General features: G+C 49.0%; 1 protein-coding gene and 1 long non-coding RNA gene across 3 annotated transcripts; one reads left to right on the top strand and one right to left on the bottom strand.

The window, feature by feature from the left end:
* Window positions 1-11,517: 11,517 nt before the first annotated feature.
* LOC113843441 (uncharacterized) lies at window positions 11,518-17,241 on the bottom strand. 2 transcript variants are annotated; one of them, XR_003496731.3, is made up of 5 exons: window positions 17,106-17,241; window positions 15,686-15,816; window positions 15,114-15,244; window positions 12,812-14,404; window positions 11,518-11,774 (listed from the first exon to the last, which is right to left on the bottom strand). It is a non-coding gene; the product is annotated as an uncharacterized lncRNA (long non-coding RNA). The 2 variants fall into 2 exon arrangements; XR_011809286.1 differs by having other exon boundaries at window positions 14,317-14,404.
* On the top strand, window positions 16,685-21,050 carry FOXI3 (forkhead box I3). Its single transcript, XM_027455762.3, has 2 exons — window positions 16,685-17,511; window positions 19,500-21,050. The coding sequence occupies exons 1-2, from the start codon at window positions 16,797-16,799 to the stop codon at window positions 20,087-20,089; spliced, it is 1,305 nt and encodes a 434-aa protein (XP_027311563.1). The 5' UTR covers window positions 16,685-16,796; the 3' UTR covers window positions 20,090-21,050.
* The last annotated feature ends 224 nt before the right edge of the window (window positions 21,051-21,274 follow it).

Below are 21,274 nucleotides of genomic sequence, written 5' to 3'. Positions count from 1 at the left end.
TACTGAGATAGGAGACAATTTCCAAAAGCTGGCTCCAAACCCTAATCTTCCTTGATGATGGCTTGATCCTTCCGCCTTCTCGCAGGCACAGTTCACATGAAATTAAAAGGCATTTTGCCAGCATAGGTCATGCAGGAGCAGCCCGCTACTGCTGTTCAGCTTCCCATTTCTTCTTCCCTAATACCAAACGATGGGGCTGATAATTACCAACAGGATCCCAATTAGAAGTGGGTGGGAACCAAACTCCCAGCTCTCATCTTCCCCTACCTCTGAGCAAGCTTATCTGCCTCCTGGTTGCTAATTCAGATATGGAGAAAAACCAGCCATATGCTCTTTTTTTTTTTTTTTTTAAGTGTTTTTACACATAACAGACTTCTTTTTTAACTTCTTTCACAGATGCCTGTGGGCTGTAGTGCCATTACTCCTCCCACAATACCAGTTCCCTGAAATGGCCCCAGATGTCTCCACGACCCCAACACAAAGGCACTTGGCAGAAGGATGCCCCCACATCGCATCCTTCCCCTGGCACCCCCGCACACATCTCAGCACACAAGACACACCGGGAGGGACAGGTCCAACTGCAAGACTCGGGAATATCGTGCTGGCTTCACACAGGCTGGAGTTGTGCCTTCCCTGCTGCGTTAACCACCACGAGATCATGTACCCACGAAGCAGTGGGGATTACCGCCACGGGGTGCTTGGTCAGCAGCTGTCTGAGCAGGCAGTTTTTGTCTTTTCCTCCCCAACTTTCCCCAGCTGAACACTTTCGATATGCTTTTGAAATCTTCTCTGCCCTAAGAGCAGCTCACTGAGGAGGGTTCATGGTACCCTGCGTGGGTGCCGGCTCAGAAGAGGACCAGCACTGCCTTCTAAACACCTGAAGGAGAAAATTGCTGTTAAATAAGGGATTTATTTGCACCATGCTCCATAAAGGTGACATCTGAGATTTCCAGGACTAGATACCAATACGAGGCACCTGACTGGAAGTGCCCCTGTTTCTCAAGGCACTCGTCACCCCAAAAATCCAGGGAAGTTTCCAGAGGGTGTTGGTGTTTTTGACCCCTCCACATCATGCTATGTGTGTGGATATTAAGAAATTGAAGCAAGGCCAACGTGCCAGCCAGGACAAGGCTGTCAAAGCAGCAATTATGTGTTCCAACAGCACCTTGGGTGAGCTCTCCAGAAGGTCCAAGTGTGTGATAGCTGAACTCAGGTCCTTTAAATTCAGCTGGGAGGAGTTTAAATTAGAATCAAGGACTTTAGCTAGAATATAAAGCCATGAGATTCATGTACCTGATCCATGTAGCTCCTTCCCAGCATCTTGCTGGGCACTTCCCTGTGCTCAGAGGTACCTATGCACCCCCAGAAAGTCAGCCTCATGGCCCTGGTAGGACTGTAGGTACACATAGGACTCAGCAGATAGATGAATTTCACCTCAATTTGGCCCTAACTTCCCCTACCCGCTGTCTTTTTCCACTCATGAAGTGGCAGGAGTGCTGTCTAAGCCTGTGTTGCTGTTGTGCAAGGTGCCGAGTTGGGTACCAGCATGGTTCAGGTCAACCACCTCAGCTATTAACGTTGTCTCACTGGGAGACAACGTGGCAAGGAGGACATTCCTCCTGTCAGCCCAGCTCTTGACAGGCGCTCTTTGGGCTGGGAGGAAGATTCATTGCCCCCGTGAGGATGTTGAAAGCGGGAAGCGATCAGCAAGCAAGGACCCCCATCGCGTGAAAGAGGCAGGGCGTAATCTGCGCATCTCCATTTGCGTTATCACCGCGAGGAGATAAGGTGCAAAGGGGAGACTCTTCTTCAAGGGATGAGTGCTGACAGCCTGTTCTGTCAGCACGAGGGCAGTCATGCATTTGGGTCTGAAAACATGAACTTTTGTCACGGTGCAGCAAGCCCAGCACAGGAGGGGTTCCCAGGGAGTTTATTTCACGCTTCTCTCCAGTTTTCTCGATAAATTGGTGGAGGCACTTATGGCACCAAGTGACCAGAAACAAACAGTGCCCTTCTGCCTAAATTTAAGGCACCCGGAGCCATCCTCCAGCCACTGAAATCACTGAAATCACTTACAGGACGAGCCCTGAATGCCAAACTCCTTGTTACACCGATGCTCCCCTCCACAGCAGGTGAGGGCAGCTGGTGAACTCGGTGATGAAGTCCCAAATCTTGGGGCCATTCTGCTGGAGCTTCCTAAAACAATCAGTCGCTTGCTCACAGTCCCCCCCCAAAAAAAAGTATCCATCAGCAGAGGGCTGCTAAAATCTCCTCCCTGCCTATGTGGGAACATTTTGTGTCCTGTGATAGAAATCAATGCATATTTATGCACCTGTGTAAGGCAAATACATGCATGTATTGTCGGAGAACCTAAATCTGCTCGCTAATGCCGTTGTTTAAATAGCCCTTTAACCACATCACTTTTCTCCTCGTTAGGTTAAGTCGCTGGAGGTGAAAAAGCCCTTCCAAAATGGTTTTCACTCACTCACTCAGTCCAAAGTAAACATGCCTCTGGGACCATTATGTGTATCAGATATCCGAGGCTTTGTTAAGAGCTTGCCTGTTAGGTAAATTCTGCTACTCATTCTCCTTGGAAGGAGAAGGTTAAAATTAGAGATAGGCTCACATGAGTGTTACGGGCTCGTAGGAATAGCTGGCCAAATCAGAGTCTTGGGAAGGCTCCTGATCTAACCCAGCAATATGACTTTGGCTTGACTTACGCCCGTCACCTGCAGTCGCGTTCGTCACAGACCTCGCTGTGGCCAAGGCTCTGACGTTTTCACCAGCAAGCGGTGGAGCCACCAGAGAGAGCCCAGCATAGCAAGCACCAGCCCTTGCCAGCAGCAAATATGAGCAGGTTGTGCGTTCATAGTGTGTCACAGAAAATCCTCAACCTGTAAAGCCGTGTGTCTGGAGGAGCTGAAGGCTTTCAGCTGGCTGGACTTCCCTCCAGTCTCACCCTGCAATACAAGCACAGCTACTTAATGTTTGGCAAAGCAACCCCTCCAAACCTAGACCTTGTCCAAAAGTGAGAACACTGAGAGGAGCCTTTCAGCAGAGTGCACCAAGGTTTGGGCCAGGTCCACAACTTTCCCACTGTATCCATTAGCCGTTCAGCTGAGCCAAGCTTGTCGGGGAGAATAAAGCAACCACCTGCTCCCAGTGACAGGAGAAGTAAAGCGAGATCAAACGCTAGCAGGGGGAGAGAATTTAAGCAATGCGAGAGGTGGTTGCATGTCATTTCAGAAGTCACCTTTTGCCTTTGATCTGCGCTTAGGAAGCGGGCACCTCCTGGATCAGGTGGTCATTAGAGAAGTGTGCCACCAAACCCACCCCACCTTGAAGTCTCAAGTGTTTGCTTTCCCCGGGGATCCTCCTCCTACTTCCGCCCTGGTGTAAACCATCTCCCCAGAGATTTCCTTTAGAAAAGCCAATTAATATATGTTGGGGAACCGGGGCTCGTGTCCTCCTCTAATTCCTGTGTTGTTCACAGCAATGAAGCTGCTCTTTTATAACCATATTATATAGGCACAAGTAGATGCCCCAGAAATCAGATAGAGTTTTTATAAAGGATGTTATGCAAACAATCAAAACAATTAAAAAAAAGGCCCAGAGGACCTTAACACTAAACACACCAGGCAGACAAAGGACTTTGACTTGAAGGATTTTAAAGACAAAGCACTCAGAGACAAAGCAAATCTGGTGGCAAAACTGCAGATAAATCCTGCTTGGCTGAATCCTCAGTCCTGCTCTTCGCTCTCCTCGGAGCGCTGCCTGCTGATGGCTAACCCAGCATTTGTTTTAGTGCCACATGCTGGGAAAATAAAATGTTGTGCGGTTTTAGTGTGGCGAGCACACGCAGCTTAAAAGCAGAGTTAAGAGCAGATGTGCATGTGAATATTTGCCCGCTCTGGGCATTGAATAAAGCAAACCCCTTGCATTTGGGAGGGAGTCTCTGCGTTCCTGCAGCGAGCTCGAGTTTGTTGATACCTTTGGTGATTGTTAACAAGGGGCAAAATCATGAGGAAGCAAGAGCCTGGGCTCAGGTTACCCCATAAATTGGTTAAGGCTGCAGAGAGGATTACGAGCCCAGAGCCATCCTAAGTACCTCGATGTCATTACGGCAAAATCAAAGGTAACCGTGGGGCTTGGCAGGGAACTGTCAACAGCGACGGGAAAGAGCCAGCCTGGGAAGGAGCTGCGCGTCAGGATGAAATCCAGCCACCTTTATTTTCATTTCAGGTGAGGGGTCAAGCAGAAAAGCTATCCCCAGCGGCCTTTATTTACAGTTTTCAAGGGAGCGGCTGATGAAGCGTTTCGGGGAAGAAGGATGAAGCCGCTCGTCCCTCACTCACAGGGTCCAGCCCGATGACAGACGGAGGATGCTGTAATGGCACGCGAGCTGGGAAGGCGCCTCTCGTGAAAGAAACCCAGGAGGTGGTGGTGGCCCTCGTGAAGGCATTAATAATATTCCCAGCAGCTTGAACAAGGCCGGGACTTCACCTCTAATATTTGCAGGGGGACTAAGGAAAAGATCTTCCCATCAGGATGTTTATTTTCTGCAGTGCAGGGGCTTACTCCTCTCAGTGACAACAATAGCAATGCCCCATAGGCAGATTTCAAGGCATTTCTGCAATCTGAGTTTCCTTTTACATTTCTTCTCTCCATCCTACCTGGGCGAGTGACCTGAATTTCTAGAAAACCACAATATTCTCTTTATTTCCCTCCTAGACATTAAGCCAATTTGACATTAAAATCTCACTTTATATATATATATATATATATATATATATATATATTATTTCTATTTCTCTGGATCTCCTGTTGATGAATGAATACAGAAATTATAAATGGTTTCACGTTGTCAAGTCATGATAGCGACATCTATGGTAGAAAAACCATCAGGGGCTGTTCTTGGGCCCTGAGCCCAACCGAAGTGCCCTGAGCTCACATCCACACACCCCAACCAGCACTGCCCATGGCTGACTGGTCCCGTGGAAACTGCCCACCGAGAAAATAATAGCCTGTGAGCCCTGCCAGGGCATGGGAGAGTACTGATAACCCCAAAACAAACCTGGCCCACGCTAATAATTTAACAGCATGGACTACTGCAGGTCACTTGCAGAGCCCACAGCCTGCTCATGCTTGATGCAGCAGAATAAATACAGACAAAAAAAAAAAAAAAAAAAAAAAGAAAAAAATCTCCTTTTTATTTCTGCTCAGACATGGGAAGCCCTCCCTCACCTCCCCCCCTTATTTCAAGACCGACAGTCCTGGCAGCAGCCAGTTTTGCAAGGGTTAACCAGCATGAAATGAATGTGGAGAGACAGTCCGGGACTGTAATCACTTATTATTTTCAGGTAATATGCTTTATCTCTGCCTAATCTCCTCATCTGGAGAAACACTCACTGCAGACAAGAGTCACTGAGGTTATCTCTGATGATGGGGCTCTACGGGCTACTGGCTGCGAGGGACCGAGGAGAGGCCAAGGAGAGGACTTCAATTATGGCCTGAACTATGCTCTGGTAGCTGAAAGGCCATTGTTTAATCTACTAGAAATCATCTATTTTAGCAGATAAAGGGATTACTTGGGTTTTCTTTTCCCCAAGAACAGTGTGTTATTCCAACTACTAACGGAACATTTGGTATTTAATTAAAGAAAAAGCACAGAGAGAAGCAACACGGGCATCAACATCACTTCTAAGGAAATTCAAATTGATTGTCACCCTTTGATGCTGCTCAATCACCTCTATCTCACTCACCCTTCCTACAACCCACATTAAATCATCTGGTTCTCCCCGTCCTGCATTTGATTTGTTTTTTAGGGATCCCATCCAAAACTTTGGGACTATGTAATGTGAATTCACTGCTCAGCAGAGACCTCCTGACCTGTAAAGAGCCCAATTACCCCTGGTTCTTCAAGAGAAGAGGGTGGAAATTCGAGTTAGGTTTTGCCCCTTCTTTGCTTGGTGGTGGTTCCTGTCCAGCAGAGCTCTTTCCACCTGGCCCATCAGGGTGATGGTGTCATAGGTCTACAGTTTGGAAACCAAAGGTGGCTTTATTGCTCAAGGATGAACTTGAAACTGCTGCATATAAAAATCTTGTGTTTCCCTCTTGGTTCCCTTGTCTGTGCCACCTACATTTTCAGGAAGATCTTCCCTTTATTATAATTTTTATTTATTTTTTGTCACACAGAGTACTGGCCAAAGAGTAGTGTTATAGTGTTATAAGTCATTCTCAGGTACTCCACCACATCCAGCAAACATGGACTTGTTTTCTTATGTCATCTATTCTCCTTCAGGTCCACAGACTGCAGACCCAAAGGGCCTGTGAAGGATGAGTGAGAAACAGCAGCTCACAGAGATAGGTATAAATTCAGTGTGCAGTGGTCTGTTGAGAAAGTTGTAAATAAAAAAAAAATAATAATAAAAATTAATAGTCTTGTTTCTCCTACCATCATCATCTTAATTCTCTTCCCCTTACCACAGCAGTGTACCTAGAAAGTGATTATTGAGCCAGCCAGCAGCCAGATCATGGGAGCTTCCTCTCATAGATGACTGCCACTTTTTTTGTTTTGCCTTCCTGAAAGTCTATTTCTCTGCACACAGAGCACGGAAAGGATCCTACTGGGTAGTATGACTTATGTACCCATGACTCTTGTCTTTTCGTGACTGTTTCAAGTGATCTACACCCACACGCACCAGCTACATCCTCCTTCCGATCTCTGTAGAGGGACCTGTTGCTGTCCCGTGTGGCGAAATTTCTCAGATAAATGGGGCTGTCCATCTTGTCCACCCTGCTGCTACCTGCTTGTGTAGTTCTCATCCTTTCTGCCTTTCCTCCTGGTCCTTGTCCGGCCCACGCCAATGTTTGATCTACATCACTCATCGTGGGACACTGCAACCTGACTTGGCACATCTGATGAACTGGCACCACCACTGACGATGTGGTTATCCCGAGGCTCTTGATCTTCTTGTCTGACTTTGCCCAAAATCTTTGGTGACTGTAACTCCATCCTTCACTTTCTACAGGCAGCTCCAGAAGTTGCTGTGAATTATCTGGTCACCCTGTCTGCTACCAGTCATTGTGTTGAACCAGTTGTTCAGCTTGCTCTTGACCAGGACTGCTGACCTCACCTCTTCATAATGTTTTTCAGCAGCTTCTTACACATATCATATAGCCCTAGGACACTCCACGCAGCTATTGCAACACACTGGGTCAAATGACTTCTTGGAATTGTGCAACTGAGGTTCGTGTTCTTGATATCTCTGAACTTGCCAGTGATCAACCTCTTGCACTGGTTTTGCTGTACTGTCCCCGAATCCACCTTCTGAATCCTCAGCAAGGAACACATTGAGGAATTTTCTCAGGCATCGGGAAATGCACAGAATTTGGAAGGTCACCACTGTGGGAACTTGCTTACGAGGATCCACTTTTCCTTGTTTAGGGGATCTTTTCCTTCTTGATAACATACAGTTGCTTCGCTGGGTCAATGACCCATGCTATAGCTCCATCAATCCATTCTCAGTCCCTCAGATTTCTTCAGCCTCCTGACCCTTCTTTACAACCTCTGCCAGCAAAATACGTCTTGTCACCCAGCTCCTGAAGCGTTATAATCTCCCAAACACTGCAAATCTCTTCATCTCTTGATCGGTCGTCTGTGTAGAGTCTGGTAATATTTCACCCATCTCCTCAGCCTGTTCTTTTTTGAATGTGGGGGCTGGCCTTATCCTTAATGTTGTGGAGAACACACTGGTTCTTCTTCCTTTACATCTATTACAAAAGGCTATCTTGATTTGGACTTTCACAATAACGTTTTAATACTGCTTACTTTTTAAGATTATTTTCTTTGACTGCCCTTACTTTTTGACTTTTACCCAGCTCTGGGTATGCTTGCTGAGGATGTATTCCTTCTCACCTATCCATTCTGCTTATCACTGGCCAAATGGAGAATGTCCTCCTACAGACTCAGTGCCTGCCTACCTTCTTGGCTTTATGGTGGTCAACATCAAGGCTTGATGAATCTTCTGTAGCTGGTTCTCAGTGGCAACTTCTGAGTTGAGCTCTTGGCTGAAGGAATCTCCCTTACTCCTTCGTATGTTTGGTCCTTCTAGCTCAACCATTTTGTAGCTGATTTCTTCCAGCCATAAGCCAACCAGCCTTCTCAGTTCACATTTCTAACCAAGCTGTGTTAAATAAATGAGGGTACAACTGCAGAAGACCTCTGCTCCAGAGGGTATCCAGTAGCTGCTCCTCCTTTACTTGCCAGTTTTGGTCTCCTAAATGCCAGTCAGAGCTTTCCAGCTCTGCTTCCTGTTTAGTTTGCACTTACACCCCCTTTTGCATATGTAGACTCTATAGCCTCATGAAAGCCTGCAGGCTTTGCCTTATTTGCTCTTGGTTAGTACTTTCATTGCCAATCTTCGGCATGTGCCAATCAGTCACGTACCACACTGAGTACATGAATGGTTCACTCCGAGGTATGGCTTAGGCATGCCTTGACTGGTGGAAAATTGCCTGAAATTATTTGAAGAAATCAAAGAAATTCTTCCTTGGCATTTGTCATAGGAGCCCAAATGTCTATAAGTATTACAGCACCTGTTTCACAGCCCTATATCCTGATGAAACCAAAGGGCTGGTTTCTGAAAGGTAACAAACCTTGAGCTGACCAGGATCATTTCTTAAAACAAAGTTATCCAATGTGACAACACTGCCTTGACTATCCATATGATTTTCAAAAGGGTCACACTATTATCCTGGTATATCTCTAACTTGCTCATTAGCAGTGAGATTTTACCCAAAATGATGGGAGATTCTTATTTTTTTTTTTTTTTTCCCTCTGACCAAAGCTTCCATTAGTAGCTCCTCTTCCATTTCACTTTACTCTGAGCTGGTGAGGCCTCACCTTGAGTACAGGGTGCAGTTTTGGACACCACAGTATAAAAAGGACATAAAACTGCTAGAGAGTGTCTAAATGAGGATTATGAAGGTGGTGATGAGTCTAAAGGGCAAGATGTATGAGGAGCAGCTGAGGTGCCTTGGTTTGTTCAGCCCAGAGCAGAGAAGGCCAAGGGGAGGCCTCATGGCGGCCTGCAGCTCCCTCACCAGGGGAGCAGAGGGGCAGGTGCTGAGCTCTGCTCTCTGGGGACAGCGACAGGACCCGAGGGAATGGCATGGAGCTGGGACAGGGGAGGGTCGGGCTGGGGGTTAGGGAAAGGGTCTGCACCCAGAGGGTGGTCAGGCACTGGTACAGGCTCCCCAGGGCAGTGGTCATGGCACTGAGCTGATGGAGTTCAAGAAGTGTGTGGACAATGCTCTCAGAAAAATGGTTTAATTTGGGGTGGTCCTGTGTGGAGTCATGAGTTAGATTTGATGAGTTAGATTTGATGATTCTTATGGGTCCCTTCCAAATCAGGATATTCTGTCATTCCATGATTCTATGATTCTCCTCATCCAACACCCACCTGTTTTATATGTCAGATAGCATCTACATGGCCAAGATGACTGGACAGAGCTCAGAGTGTTTCTTGCCAGTAGCCTTCATGGCAGACATGGCCTGCAGGTCTCAGCACATGTTGCTGTGCATCTTTTGAACACTCCTCATGGGTGAGTTTTTGGCTTAGGTGATAACATGGTGCTCAGCCCTTCTCCTAAGAGACATACTTCCAAGAGAGGACAATTCCTGTTCAGGCATCATAGCTGTATCCAGATTACCAAAATCACCTGGGCACTAAAACCCAGACAGAAATACCACTGGATGTGTCTGCACCAAGCAAAATTAAGCCCAGTGCAAAGACAGAAAACCAACCAAGGGAAGCTCCGAGTCTGGGGCTAGAAACAGCAAAGTGACCAAGTATAGTAATGTTCAATGCACAACCGATGCTGGGAAAATGGGAAGCTAGGAGATTACTGTGGAGATTTCACATGCATGAAGAAGGACTCAGGCTAAGGTTTCTCTTTCTGACTTCTTTCAAGTATGTATTAGAAAAAAAAAAAGTCCCGTCTTGATTTTAAAAGTGGTGAAGAATTCACAATAACCCCTACTAACTCGTTCTAGCAATTATGCACCATAGTCAAAATGGGTGCCTTGGACTTAAGTTGGTCACATGTGAAGGTGTTTAGAACTGTCTGAGGTTCCCTAGGGTTTCTGAGACTTCTGCAACATTTGACACATTTGAAAGTTTCCCGCCTCTGTATTTGACTAAATTGTAAAAAAATAAATAATAAAAAATATATTTTTTTGTAAATAAATAAATAAATAAACTTGACTGAATTGTAAAGAACTTCATCCCTATCACTTTCCCCTGCTACTCATGTTTTTACAGGCACTATCATAATTCAGTACAGCACCAATATGAAATTGTTTCCTTATTCCAACGCTGCATTCACCCCAAGGTCACAACAAGGAGCAGCTGATTATTCACAAGAACCACAACTACTTTATGAAATATAATTATTTTCCAGGATGGTCTCCATCACTTTGTCAGTCTCAGATTTTGTTCTTCTTTCTACGCTTTTGTTTTTCCATATCAAAATACATCCTACCCATCTGCTCCCAGTTCCCATGTGGAGACGGTGGCAGACTCGTGTCCTCTTCATTATTTGCATGTATACACATAGTTCCAGTTTTAGATTCCTACCAATTCAGTTGACAATGATTCTTTGGTTTCCCCCCAAATCAATGACAGAAAAATGAACCAGTTTCCAAAGGATTTCCCTGCAAATAGACTCAAGGATTCATTTTTCACTGTGACATTCTGAGATATCTCTAACCAGTTAGATCCACTTAATTTGCACTTAACTTTTTTTTTTTTTTTTTTTTTTCTAATCCACCTCCAATGTAGTATCAACCAAGCACTTCCAAAAATCAGTGACAAGAGTTGCTTCTCTTAGAGGAAAACAATGGCAATTTGATTTGACAAAGCTTGTTTTCAATATATGCACACTCATTTGCATCAATTTTATGCTTTCCTTTTAATAAATCATTCACCGAGTGATGTGTCCACTATTTCTTGCCTGTGACAGGCTAACAGTCTTAGTATTACCCACATCATTTTCCCAGTCCTTTTAAATAGCAAGCAGATATCAGTTTTCATAGTCCTCTAAAATCTTTTCACTGTCCCAAAATGAAAAATCAGCATTTATATTCCAACACATTCGGGTTCCAAGAGTTACGAAACTCTTGGCTATAAATTACCTGGACTGGCTAATTATAAAATATTTCACTTCTGTGGTTGCTTTTTAACATCATCTCTAGTTATTAATAGAGCCCAAAATGTTCTTTCACCAGAACTTGATACTAATACACTATCTGATTTTCTCCCCCAAACAAACATGGAAAAGAAATATTAATTTAATACTCCACCATTTCCTTGTGGTGCTGGTGGTGGTGGCTACTGCCTTTATCTACTAACAGTTTCGATTATTTTTACCTTAGCCGACCAGAAATTTATCTTTACTTTCTTCTGCTTCCATTACTCATTCCAGGGCAGAGGTGGCGTGTTCAGATGGATTAAGACCAAAAATGTTGGCCTTCACCTTATTGTACGAGAGTCATCAGTATAGAGCAACCAGCACAGAGCACCACGTTCCATTTCAAATATCCCATTGTGATATCCCATATTAATGAAAACAAGAACATGGAAAATACAAATACATTGCTTTATTTCAGTCCGGGTCAGGTTCCAGCTTTAAACAGGATCCACTGCTCCCAGAAAAGACACGATCTGATACTGCCAGGTTAGTCACACCTCGCTGTCAGGAAGATCTTTTAACTGTTGCAAAAATAAAATGAGGAGGGACTGTTTGTGGGATCGGAGTGGGGATCTTTAAATACTTTTTATGACTCTTCAGCCCAAAAAGAGGATGCTCTTCGAGCCGGCAGGAGGAATTCAGAGTGCTGAGAGCTTCTGCAGACTTGTTCCTAATACCTAAAGCGTGTGCCTGATCCAGCTGCAAGCAGCTGACTTCTCGCTGTCTCCCACCTCCTCTCCTTCTTCTCTCACAAATCCAAACCCAAAAAGTCAGGCTTTGCTCCCAGTCCGGTTTGTGACACACTGAGCTGCTGAAACCTGACCCCATCCCCTTGTTCCCCCAAACCCTGCGATTCCCGCTTGCCTCACTCCCAAGGTGTCTATTTAATCCCACTTTTATTATGAGTACAGCTACCAGTAGCTTACAGAGGTTACAAACAAAGAAGCTTTTATCAAAACTTTGGCTAATCAGTCGCTAACAAGCTCCTATTCAGAAAAGGGCTAGGTTGATTTGAATCTGAAAGTCACCCACTGACTGCAGAGAGGGAAGAAAGTCGTAGGGGAGGCAGAAAGCCAGCTTTCTGCCTGGCTTTTAGGGTCGGGAGGGCTCAAGCCCCAGGCTGAAGCAACCCCAGCGCCAGGGGATGCAATTCCACTTCTCCTTGTTCTGAATTTCTTTGGCCAAGTAGTGAACTGCATCAGGGCAGTGGCCCCGGCTAAAACGAACATAGTAAGGGTGAAAAAGAAAAAAAAAAAAAAAAAAAAAGATCTGGGAAAAGGTGTTTCTTTAGACCTGGATCCGTTTCTGTTCCCCACAGGAACACTTCTGCATGCTCAGCAGGCAGAAGCAGCAGCCAGGAGTGGACGCAGAGCAGAACTGCTCCTTTCAGCGATGAGGTTCACCCAAGACAGCCTAAAGAGCTTGAGTAACTGCAGCTTGCAATAAATTATGATTTATCCCTTGCTTTATGGCAGACTCCGCGGGCTCCATCACACTCAGGGCCATATAAACACACCGGGAAAATATTTGCTGTTCCAAAATGCCAACCATCTCTCACCGGTTCTCAGTCGGCAGCCTGCACTGCTTTTAAGGAGACCGTGAGCAGCAACCAGAAACAAAACCCAACCGAGCCTGTTGTCGGTAGCCTGAAAAATCGTGGAATGAGGACACCTCCCCAGGAAATGTTGTAGGGTCTGAAAAATCAAGAAAGGTTGAAAGCCTCTGATCTTATCACAAGGTAAGTTGGCAAAATTTGATCGCCAGAACTTCAGTCCAATAGATGACTAGATACAGGGAGGGAGGAATATGCAGTATTCTCCTTAGGTAAGGGATAAAAATTACTCCAGCCTGTATACACGTACACAGAACACCTTTCCCAGAATCACTGCAGCGAAACATCTATTGCCCACCATCAGATATTCTCTCTCCCTTCCCCATTTATGGAACAAATCAGAGGGTGAGTGAAAAAAAAAGAGATTTTCATAGAGCAGATTAATGGATGTAAAGTACAAAAGCTGGGAAGGGGCAGGCTTAGCTGTAAATAAGGGAGTGGTACTATGCATGGCCTTAAAATTTATTTGAGCTGTTCTCAGTCAACCCCTCGCTGATATTCTTGAAGAAATAAAGGGGAGCCACCATCCTGGACCACTGCAAGAGAAAAGTTAATTCTCCCATATTGTCCCCATATTCCCAATTTTGTTGGTGTCTCTGGAGAGAGATACAATCTGCACATGAAGGGTTCTTTTATATCTGGGCCACAGAGCTACTGCCTTGCCTCTTGTCAGCCCTAGGGAGAAAGTGAGACTTATATTGCAAATGCAGCCAAAACAAACCAAACCTGTGGTTCCTGCTTCACTGCAGCAGTTCGGAGCCATTGAAGAGATTCTGGTCTCTCCTACGAGAAAAGCCAAGAAAAGCCAACAGCACCCAGATGGGCTGTTGAGTCTCACTCCTCTACCACCATCACTGTGGCGAGACCTCAGCATCCTTGAAAAACGGAGAGAAACCCCGCTGGGTGCAGGTATCCGTTCCTGCTGCGAGGCTGGGTGCTCAGGTCTGAAGCATTTTCAGGTTTCCGCGTTCAGCTGTACGCACCTGAGATTCACAGCAGCACTGCTAAGCCTGTACCTACATGTTCGGAGGATAGGTTCAGAGGATAGGGCCTTAGAGGCAAAGACAGTGTCTTACACCAGGGAGAAAAGAGCTGGCCGCAGGAAAGAAAAGGACCAGCACACCCCCAAAGCTGGCGGTGTCACTGCCACAACGCCGGGACGGGGAGGACCTCACTCTCCCGAAGCACATTTCCTCAGGAAGCCTTGAAACCTTTTCAAAGGCAGCTCGCTGGGGAGGTTCGCACGTAATCGCAGCTGGCTGGGGATATGCTCCAGCCCCGACTCCCACATGCCATGGGCCCCTCGGCCCCGTGGACCTTGCTGCCATGCTCGCAATGCCAATGTTAACGAATGTCCCAGTGAGTCAGTAATAACAGAGGAATTTCACAGCATTGCTCAAGCTCAGCTCCGAGTCTGCTCGCAGTGATGGACAGTAGCCTCAGCCTCTTACCTTGGAAATGATTTCAGTTTTGTGTTTCGGCACCTCGCTTGCCAGCTTCTCCGCGTGTCTCTAAAAGGCAGACGTCGCCCAGACCTCTCTGGAAAAAAAGCACTGTTTGGAAAGCACAGAGGCAGAGCTCTCTTAACATTGCTTTCCTCGTGCCTTGGCAAAAGGGAACAGCAACAGGTTTGTACTGAGAGCCGGCGATGTATTGAGGCAAGGCTGTGTGCTACTCACAGGATAAACGCATTAAGAAAATTAAACATTTTCAAAACCATCACACCATCAAAGCTCCACTTGTTAAAATTAAGTGTTGGTTTGCATATCCATGCCATCCTGGCTATGTAATAACCTCTCCAAAGCTATTTTTGTTTCATATTCCCTAGTGTTTGGGAAAGCATGCTGGAGTTTTCTGAGGACACGCATTTTTATTAGAGCTAATTCAGCATTATTTTCTCACCCATTTCCTTTGTTGGAAGCAGAGGAATCAACTAAAGAAAACTCGAAGGCAGCATACCATGCCTCTGAGGGAAACTGCCTCCCCGCCTCGCAATAGCCAGGCTGCTCCTCTAGATGGCTCTGCCTTTGCCCAAATCCATCAAATCCCTGAAGCGAAAACCCCAATTTTGAGTGATACGGCGATACCGCTCCGGCTCCTCTCCCTCCCTCACCGATCACAGGCTTTTTAAGTGAATGGATAAACGCTGATTTTTTTTATTTTTTTATTTTTTGTAATTTTATAGAATAATATTTTCAGCTTAGCTCTTCTTTTTTTTCTGAGAGGAAAATCGTGCTTAAAGATCTACCTGCTTCTTGTCCTTCAGATGCCCTTTCTAGCTGTGAGTTGCCGATAAACTTCTTGCTTTGGATGCCCGCTGTCCGGTCAAACTGCAAATGAGCATTTTCCAGCGCGACCCTTCTCCAACACGCTGCGGAGCTGTTAGAAATAATAAATGTTTACAGGCAAGGAAGCAGGGAAGGGAAAAGACACCTTGCAAAACATGATGTGACATTTTCTCCTGCTGCTCTCACTACCCAGATACACGCACACACAGACGGATGGCAACTTCTTTCCCAAAGAGATACAAAACAAAATTGTCAGTAATAGTTGAAGACAGAAAGAAACAAAATAACTATAGAAAAACAACAACAAAAACCCTCCCTTTATGATTAAAGGAGGAAACCCAAAATCATACTTCTTTGTCACACTCACTTTTAAGTTTTTCTCCATCCCCAAACTTGCCCACTTGTTTCAAAACGAAATAAAATGACAAAAATCCTCCCATCGTTACATCCCTGCTTAGATCACACAGGGAATGAATATTCTTGATTTGAGCGAGCCCGGGAAAGCTGCCCCGGTCCAGCTTCAGGGTTTTACCTGTGTTTTTTAAACTGTTTTATCGAAGGAATAAAACGAGGGGACTTTCTCCAAACAGTCTTCTCTCCCCCAAGCCCCGATGTCACATCAAGGCACCCGGTGCTGGCAGCCCGGGGGCTTCGCACTTGTACCTGGGAAGGGGATTTTTACCCATTTTTATCAGCAGAAAACGGAATTGAATAACAATCATATTTAAGACCCGGGGATTTACATCTCCAAAGGGACTGACAAAGGCTCTCTAAATTCTCCTGCACCATCGGCCGTAGTTTTTTGCGTCTCTCCGTGTGCTTCTGGTGTTTGTCCCGGACGAGAGGGGCTTCGCATCCCCGCAGCTTCCCCTATAAACCCCGCGGTGCCGGACCCCGTGAATCCCAAGGGCTTCCCCCTTCACAAGGACCCACTTTCCCTAAAATCCCCCCTGCACGCAGATAGGCGAAAATCAACTTTTATTAGCCCTTTCCTCCCGCGGTACGAGCGCTGGATGCTGTTTGTTTGTTTGTTTGCTTCATTTCGGGCAATTCCTTCTCCTAAAGCTCAATTAGGCGCGATCTCAGCGCCGGCTAAATGAGGATTTGAAGCGATTTTCACCCTTCCCACACCCGTCGGGGCACCCCCGGCGCTGCCGATCCCCCCCAAAAACCCCCGTTTTGGGACCGGAGAGCTCGGGGACGATCGCCCCCGGGGGGTGCGGGGGCTCGGCGCGGAGACCCCGGGGAGGGGGCGGCGGGGCCGGGAGGGGAGGGATCCCTCCGGGGGCCAAACCCCACAGCTCCCCCCACCCCTGCCCAGCCGGGTCCCTCCCCCATGGCCGCTTTTGGGGCCCGGCCTTGCCCCCCTCCGCCTCCGGAGCCGCGCTACTGGCTGCGCCCCGCGGCCGCGGGCGGGGAGGCCGGGCACACGGGCAGCGCCTATAAGGCAAGGCGCTCCGCAACCCCCCTTTGGGATTTTTATTATTATTATATATATATATATATTATTTTTTTTTTTGTCGAGAAGGTGGGGGGGAGGGCGGTGGGTCCAAGCCAGAAGAAGGAAGACCCGAGATTTTTTTTTTTTTGGGGGGGGGAGGGAGAGAAAGCAAGCTCCGGCCGGCCCTGCATGGCCAGGGATTATGAGCGCCGGTGAGTTGCAGCAGGCGCAGCCCAGACCCTCGGCGCCGGCAGCCGCCCCGGTGCCCCCTCAACCCCGCAGCGCTCAGGAAGCCCCCGAGATGGCGGTGTACTGCGGAGAAAACTTCAGCGTCTACCCCCAGCCCAGCCTCCACCCGCCCGGCGCCGCCGCCGCCGCCGCCGCTGCCGCGGCCGCCGCCGCCGCCGCCGCCGCCTCGTCGGGGCAGCGGGCGGGGGGCTACGGGCTGGGGGATTACGGGGCTCCCGCTAACGCCGGCTACCTGTGGGGCATGAACAGCCCCGCTCCCTACCTGCAGGGCCCCCCGCCGGGCTCCGCAGCGGCTGCAGCAGCGGCAGCCGCGGCTCCTTTCTTGCCGCCGGGCTCGTACGGCTGCTCGAGGGGCGGGCAGCTGGTGGGCTCCCCCCCGGCCCCCGGGTCGCCGTCGGCGGGCGGCGCGGAGCTGAGCTGGCTGAGCCTGGCCAGCCAGGAGGAGCTGCTGAAGCTGGTGAGGCCGCCTTATTCCTACTCGGCGCTGATCGCCATGGCCATCCAGAGCGCCCCCGAGAGGAAGCTGACCCTCAGCCACATCTACCAGTACGTGGCCGAGAACTTCCCCTTCTACAAGCGCAGCAAGGCGGGCTGGCAGAACAGCATCCGCCACAACCTCAGCCTCAACGACTGCTTCCGAAAGGTGCCCCGCGACGAGGACGACCCCGGTGAGGCCGGGCGCGGCGGTGGGGGGCGGGCGGAGGGCGCAGAGTCCCCCCCTGGGGTCCCCGGGGTGAGGGGACCGGGCTCCCGTGTCCCCTGCAGGGCTCCCGTGTCCACTCAGGGCTCCCTCGTCCCCTTCAGGGCTCTCTTGTCCCCTTCCGGGCTCCCTCGTCCCCTTCAGGGCTCCCGTGTCCCCTCTTTAGGGTTCCCTTGTCCCCTTCTGGGCTCTCTTGTCCATCAGGGCTGACACCGATGACACCAGTTTCACATGTCCCCTCGGGGCTCTCTTGTCCCCTCAAGCCCAGCGCTGAGGAGAACAGGTTCCCTCGTCCCCTCATGATCGGTGCTGTGAAGGGACCAGGCTGTCTTGTCCGCTCAGAGCTCTCCTGTCCCCTCAGGGCTCCCTTGTGTCCCCTCAGGTTTCCCTTGTCCCCTCAAGCCCAGCACTGAGGAGACCAGGCTCCCTTGTCCCCTCAGGGCTCCCTTGTCCCCTCATGATCAGCGCTGTGAGGAGACCAGGCTTTCTTGTCCCCTCAGGGTTCCCTTGTCCCCTAAGGACTCCCTTGTCCCCTCAGGGCTCCCCTGTCCCCTCATGGTCGGTGCTGTAAGGAGACCAGGCTGCCTTGTCCCCTCAGGGCTCTCTTGTCTCCTCAAGCCCAGCACCGAGGAGACCAGGTTCCCTTGTCCCCATACAGCAGGTACTGCGAGGAGACCAGGATCTCTTGTCCCCTCAGGGCTACCTTGTCCCTTCAGGGCTCTCTTATCCCTTCTGGACTCCCTTGTCCCCTCAAGCCCAGCACTGAGGAGACCAGGCTCTCATGTCCCCTCACAGTCGCTGCTGTGAGGAGACTGAGCTCCCCCGACCCCTTCAAGCTCAGTGCTGTGAGGAGACGAAGCTTCCTTGTCCCCTCAGGGCTCCCTTGTCCTCTCAAGCCCAGTACTGTGAGGAGACCAGGCTCTTCTGTCCCCTCAGGTCTCTCTTGTCCCCTCAAGCCCTGCTCTGAGGAGACCAGGCTTCCTTGTACTTCCCCGGGACAGCCCTATGAGGAGACCGGGTGCCCTTAGCCCCTCAAGCCTGGTCTCCATGAGGAGACCTCCCCCTGCCTTGCTCCCTTTAGAGGACATGGGGCTCCTTTCACCCTCCTCACCCCTGCTGCTGTCCCCTCTGGAGGTGATGGCTGACCCCAGCCCTCCGTCCCCCTGCCCGGGCAGGCCGGGTGGGCTGAGGCCGGGAGTGCCGGTTGTGCAAGGCTCGGATCCTTCGGCCATGATTCACGGCTCCCCTCCCTGCCCCGCGCTCACCGGCCCAGCCCCGGGGCGCAGCCGGTGCCCAGGAGTGGGCGTAGTGCTGGGGTGTGCTGCCACGGTGCTGGTGAAGCCGGGCAGGGAGGGGACATGTAGGGCTGGGGTCTCCGGGGGGACGCTGTGGGGTCGCTGCTCTCATTAGCCACATGCAAGAGGTGTGTGGGGACAGCTAATGGCACCTCAAAGTGACATGGCACCTTGTCTGCAGCACTGCGCAGCGCTGCTGGCCTTGCTGGCCCCTTGGTGTACCTGGATCTGCAGGCCCACCTTCCAGCAGCTCTTCTGAGAAGAGCCGTGGCAGGGTCTCCATTTCATCAGCCATGGCCGAGGTGTGGGTGCCCCTGTTTGCTGTGAGGCAGCCGGAGCCCTGCTTTGTGTTCCCTTCAGCCTGGTCTGAGGTAGAGGTGGAGATCCTCTAGGGAGGTTGAGGCATCTCAGTGGTGGGGAGGTTCTTTTCTGTGTGGCATTAAGGTTCTCATGGCCATAAGAAGGGGACATAGGAAGGTGATAATGTCTTGGGGCCAGGATTTGGGTTCTTGTACTGGACAACAGGCAGAGGAAGAAAATTGTAGGAGAGGTGCGGGTGCTGTGCTGATGGGGCAGAGCACGAATATGGCTTATTTTTCTGCAGCAGGGCTCGCTGTCACAGAGGCTGACTTTCTCTCTTCTTTCTCCTGTTTCCCACCAGGGAAAGGAAACTATTGGACCTTAGATCCCAACTGCGAGAAGATGTTTGACAATGGGAACTTCCGCCGCAAACGCAAGCGGCGCTCGGAGCCCAACACCCCTGCGAGCGCGTCTGCAGCCTCCTCTCTCGGGGCCCTGAAAACAGAGGAAGAACGACCCATTGCAGCTGGAGGCAAACCGTGTGGAACCAGCCCACCCCCGGAGCTGGACCCTTCGCCTTCCGCCAGGGACCATCCGAAAAGCTCCTCTCCCTCCGGTATCATTTCATCCACCCCCAGCTGCCTCAGCACCTTCTTCAGCGGCATGAGCTCCCTGAGCGGCGGAGGCGGCCGGCTGACAGGGGGGCTGAGCAGTGACCTGCATCACAGGAACTTCTCTGCTGGACAGCTGAGCAGTGGCACTTTCACCCCTTCCAGCAGCTCTTCTCAGGAGGTGCCTTCGCCAGAACAGCTGCAGCGAGTTGCAGGACCTTCCCCTGCCTACTACAGCTCCTTCCACCCCAGCAGCGGCAGCCAGGGAGCCCAGTACAACCACTACTACAACTTCACGGTTAACAGCCTCATCTACACCCGGGATGGAACAGAGGTGTAGGGCGCTGGGGCAGGCAGCCAGCGAGCGCTGCAAAGGGAACGGGAGATGCAGGCGTGTTTGGCAGCATGGAGGACCGTATGCTTTTGGCAAACAGCATTTCAATGTGGACACTTCCCAGGAGTTCTTCCAGGAAGACAGAGCTTCTCACCTTTTAAAACCAGAACACCCCACGAACACCAGCAGAAGGCAGATGCAAAGTCTTTTCTCCATCCTGGAAAACGTTAGGTGCTTTAGATGGCTTGCCCTCTAAGCTCTGCAGATGAAAGTGAACTGAATTCAAGTTTTCTGAGGTTTCGAATCCTGAATGTAGAATAAGAAGCTGAAAAACTATAACCATTAAACGTTATCAGCAAGAACCAAGTAGACATCCAGTGAGTCTTAGAAGAGAACAGGAAAAAAAATGAAGAGATTTCTTATGAAGTGCCTTGTACAATGTATTAAAAATTTCTTCTGCCAGCAGTTGCCTCTGTAAGCCCTTTCTCTCTGCCCTGCTCCTGCAATATGCAATGTACAGGAGGACACTTTGGGAAAAAAAAAACACCCAAAACCTCCCCAAAACTCTCAGAGGTTCGCTCTGGTCTTCCTGTGTACGGCGTATTGTACAGCTAGGGCCATGTTTTGTAAAACAATCTTTTTCCCCCGAGCTTAGTACCAAAGATAACTCTAGCCATGCAGCTTTAGCACGAGAATAAACACTGGGGTATTTTTATACATATTTGTATGTAATGTAACTCTTCTGTACATATGTTTCTATGTGGTTTTATATTTGTAAATTATGCTCTGGAGCTGTACTTATTTATAATGTTTTAAACTTTGTTAAAGTTTATTTTACTCCGTTTCCCCTTCTTTTTTTGTTGTTGTTGTTTTATTTGTTTTGATGTTTTTGTTGGTTTTGTTAGTGTATTAATGAAACTGTTCAGGCTGAACAGCTGTTGGGAATAAAACGTTAACAATTGTTAGATTTTTTTTGCCTGGTTGTTCCTCGGTACGTTTGAGGCATTCCGAAGCTCTGCGGGAGACAGGTTTTCCTTTCACGTGGTTTGGGATAAAAGGTGCAAAGATTTATGAACAATTTCATCTGTGCAGTAAGAAGGAAACTGCCCTCGGCTTGAAGGAGATGCATATGAGCTGACTGGCGGCCTTTTGACGTCTCACTCTGCAGAGTGGGCACTCTGGGCTTTTTTT

The sequence above is a fragment of the Anas platyrhynchos genome, chromosome 4 (genome assembly GCF_047663525.1).
Source record: "Anas platyrhynchos isolate ZD024472 breed Pekin duck chromosome 4, IASCAAS_PekinDuck_T2T, whole genome shotgun sequence".
Lineage (NCBI taxonomy): Eukaryota > Metazoa > Chordata > Aves > Anseriformes > Anatidae > Anas > Anas platyrhynchos.
Note: the sequence above shows the minus strand (reverse complement) of the source record. Positions and strands in the feature narration are given on the sequence as shown.

Coding starts and splice junctions, on each gene's coding strand:
- FOXI3 (XM_027455762.3), top strand. CDS start 16,797: ATGAGCGCCGGTGAGTTGCAGCAGGCGCAGCCCAGACCCTCGGCGCCG. Junction 17,512..19,499: donor CCGCGACGAGGACGACCCCG/GTGAGGCCGGGC, acceptor GTTTCCCACCAG/GGAAAGGAAACTATTGGACC.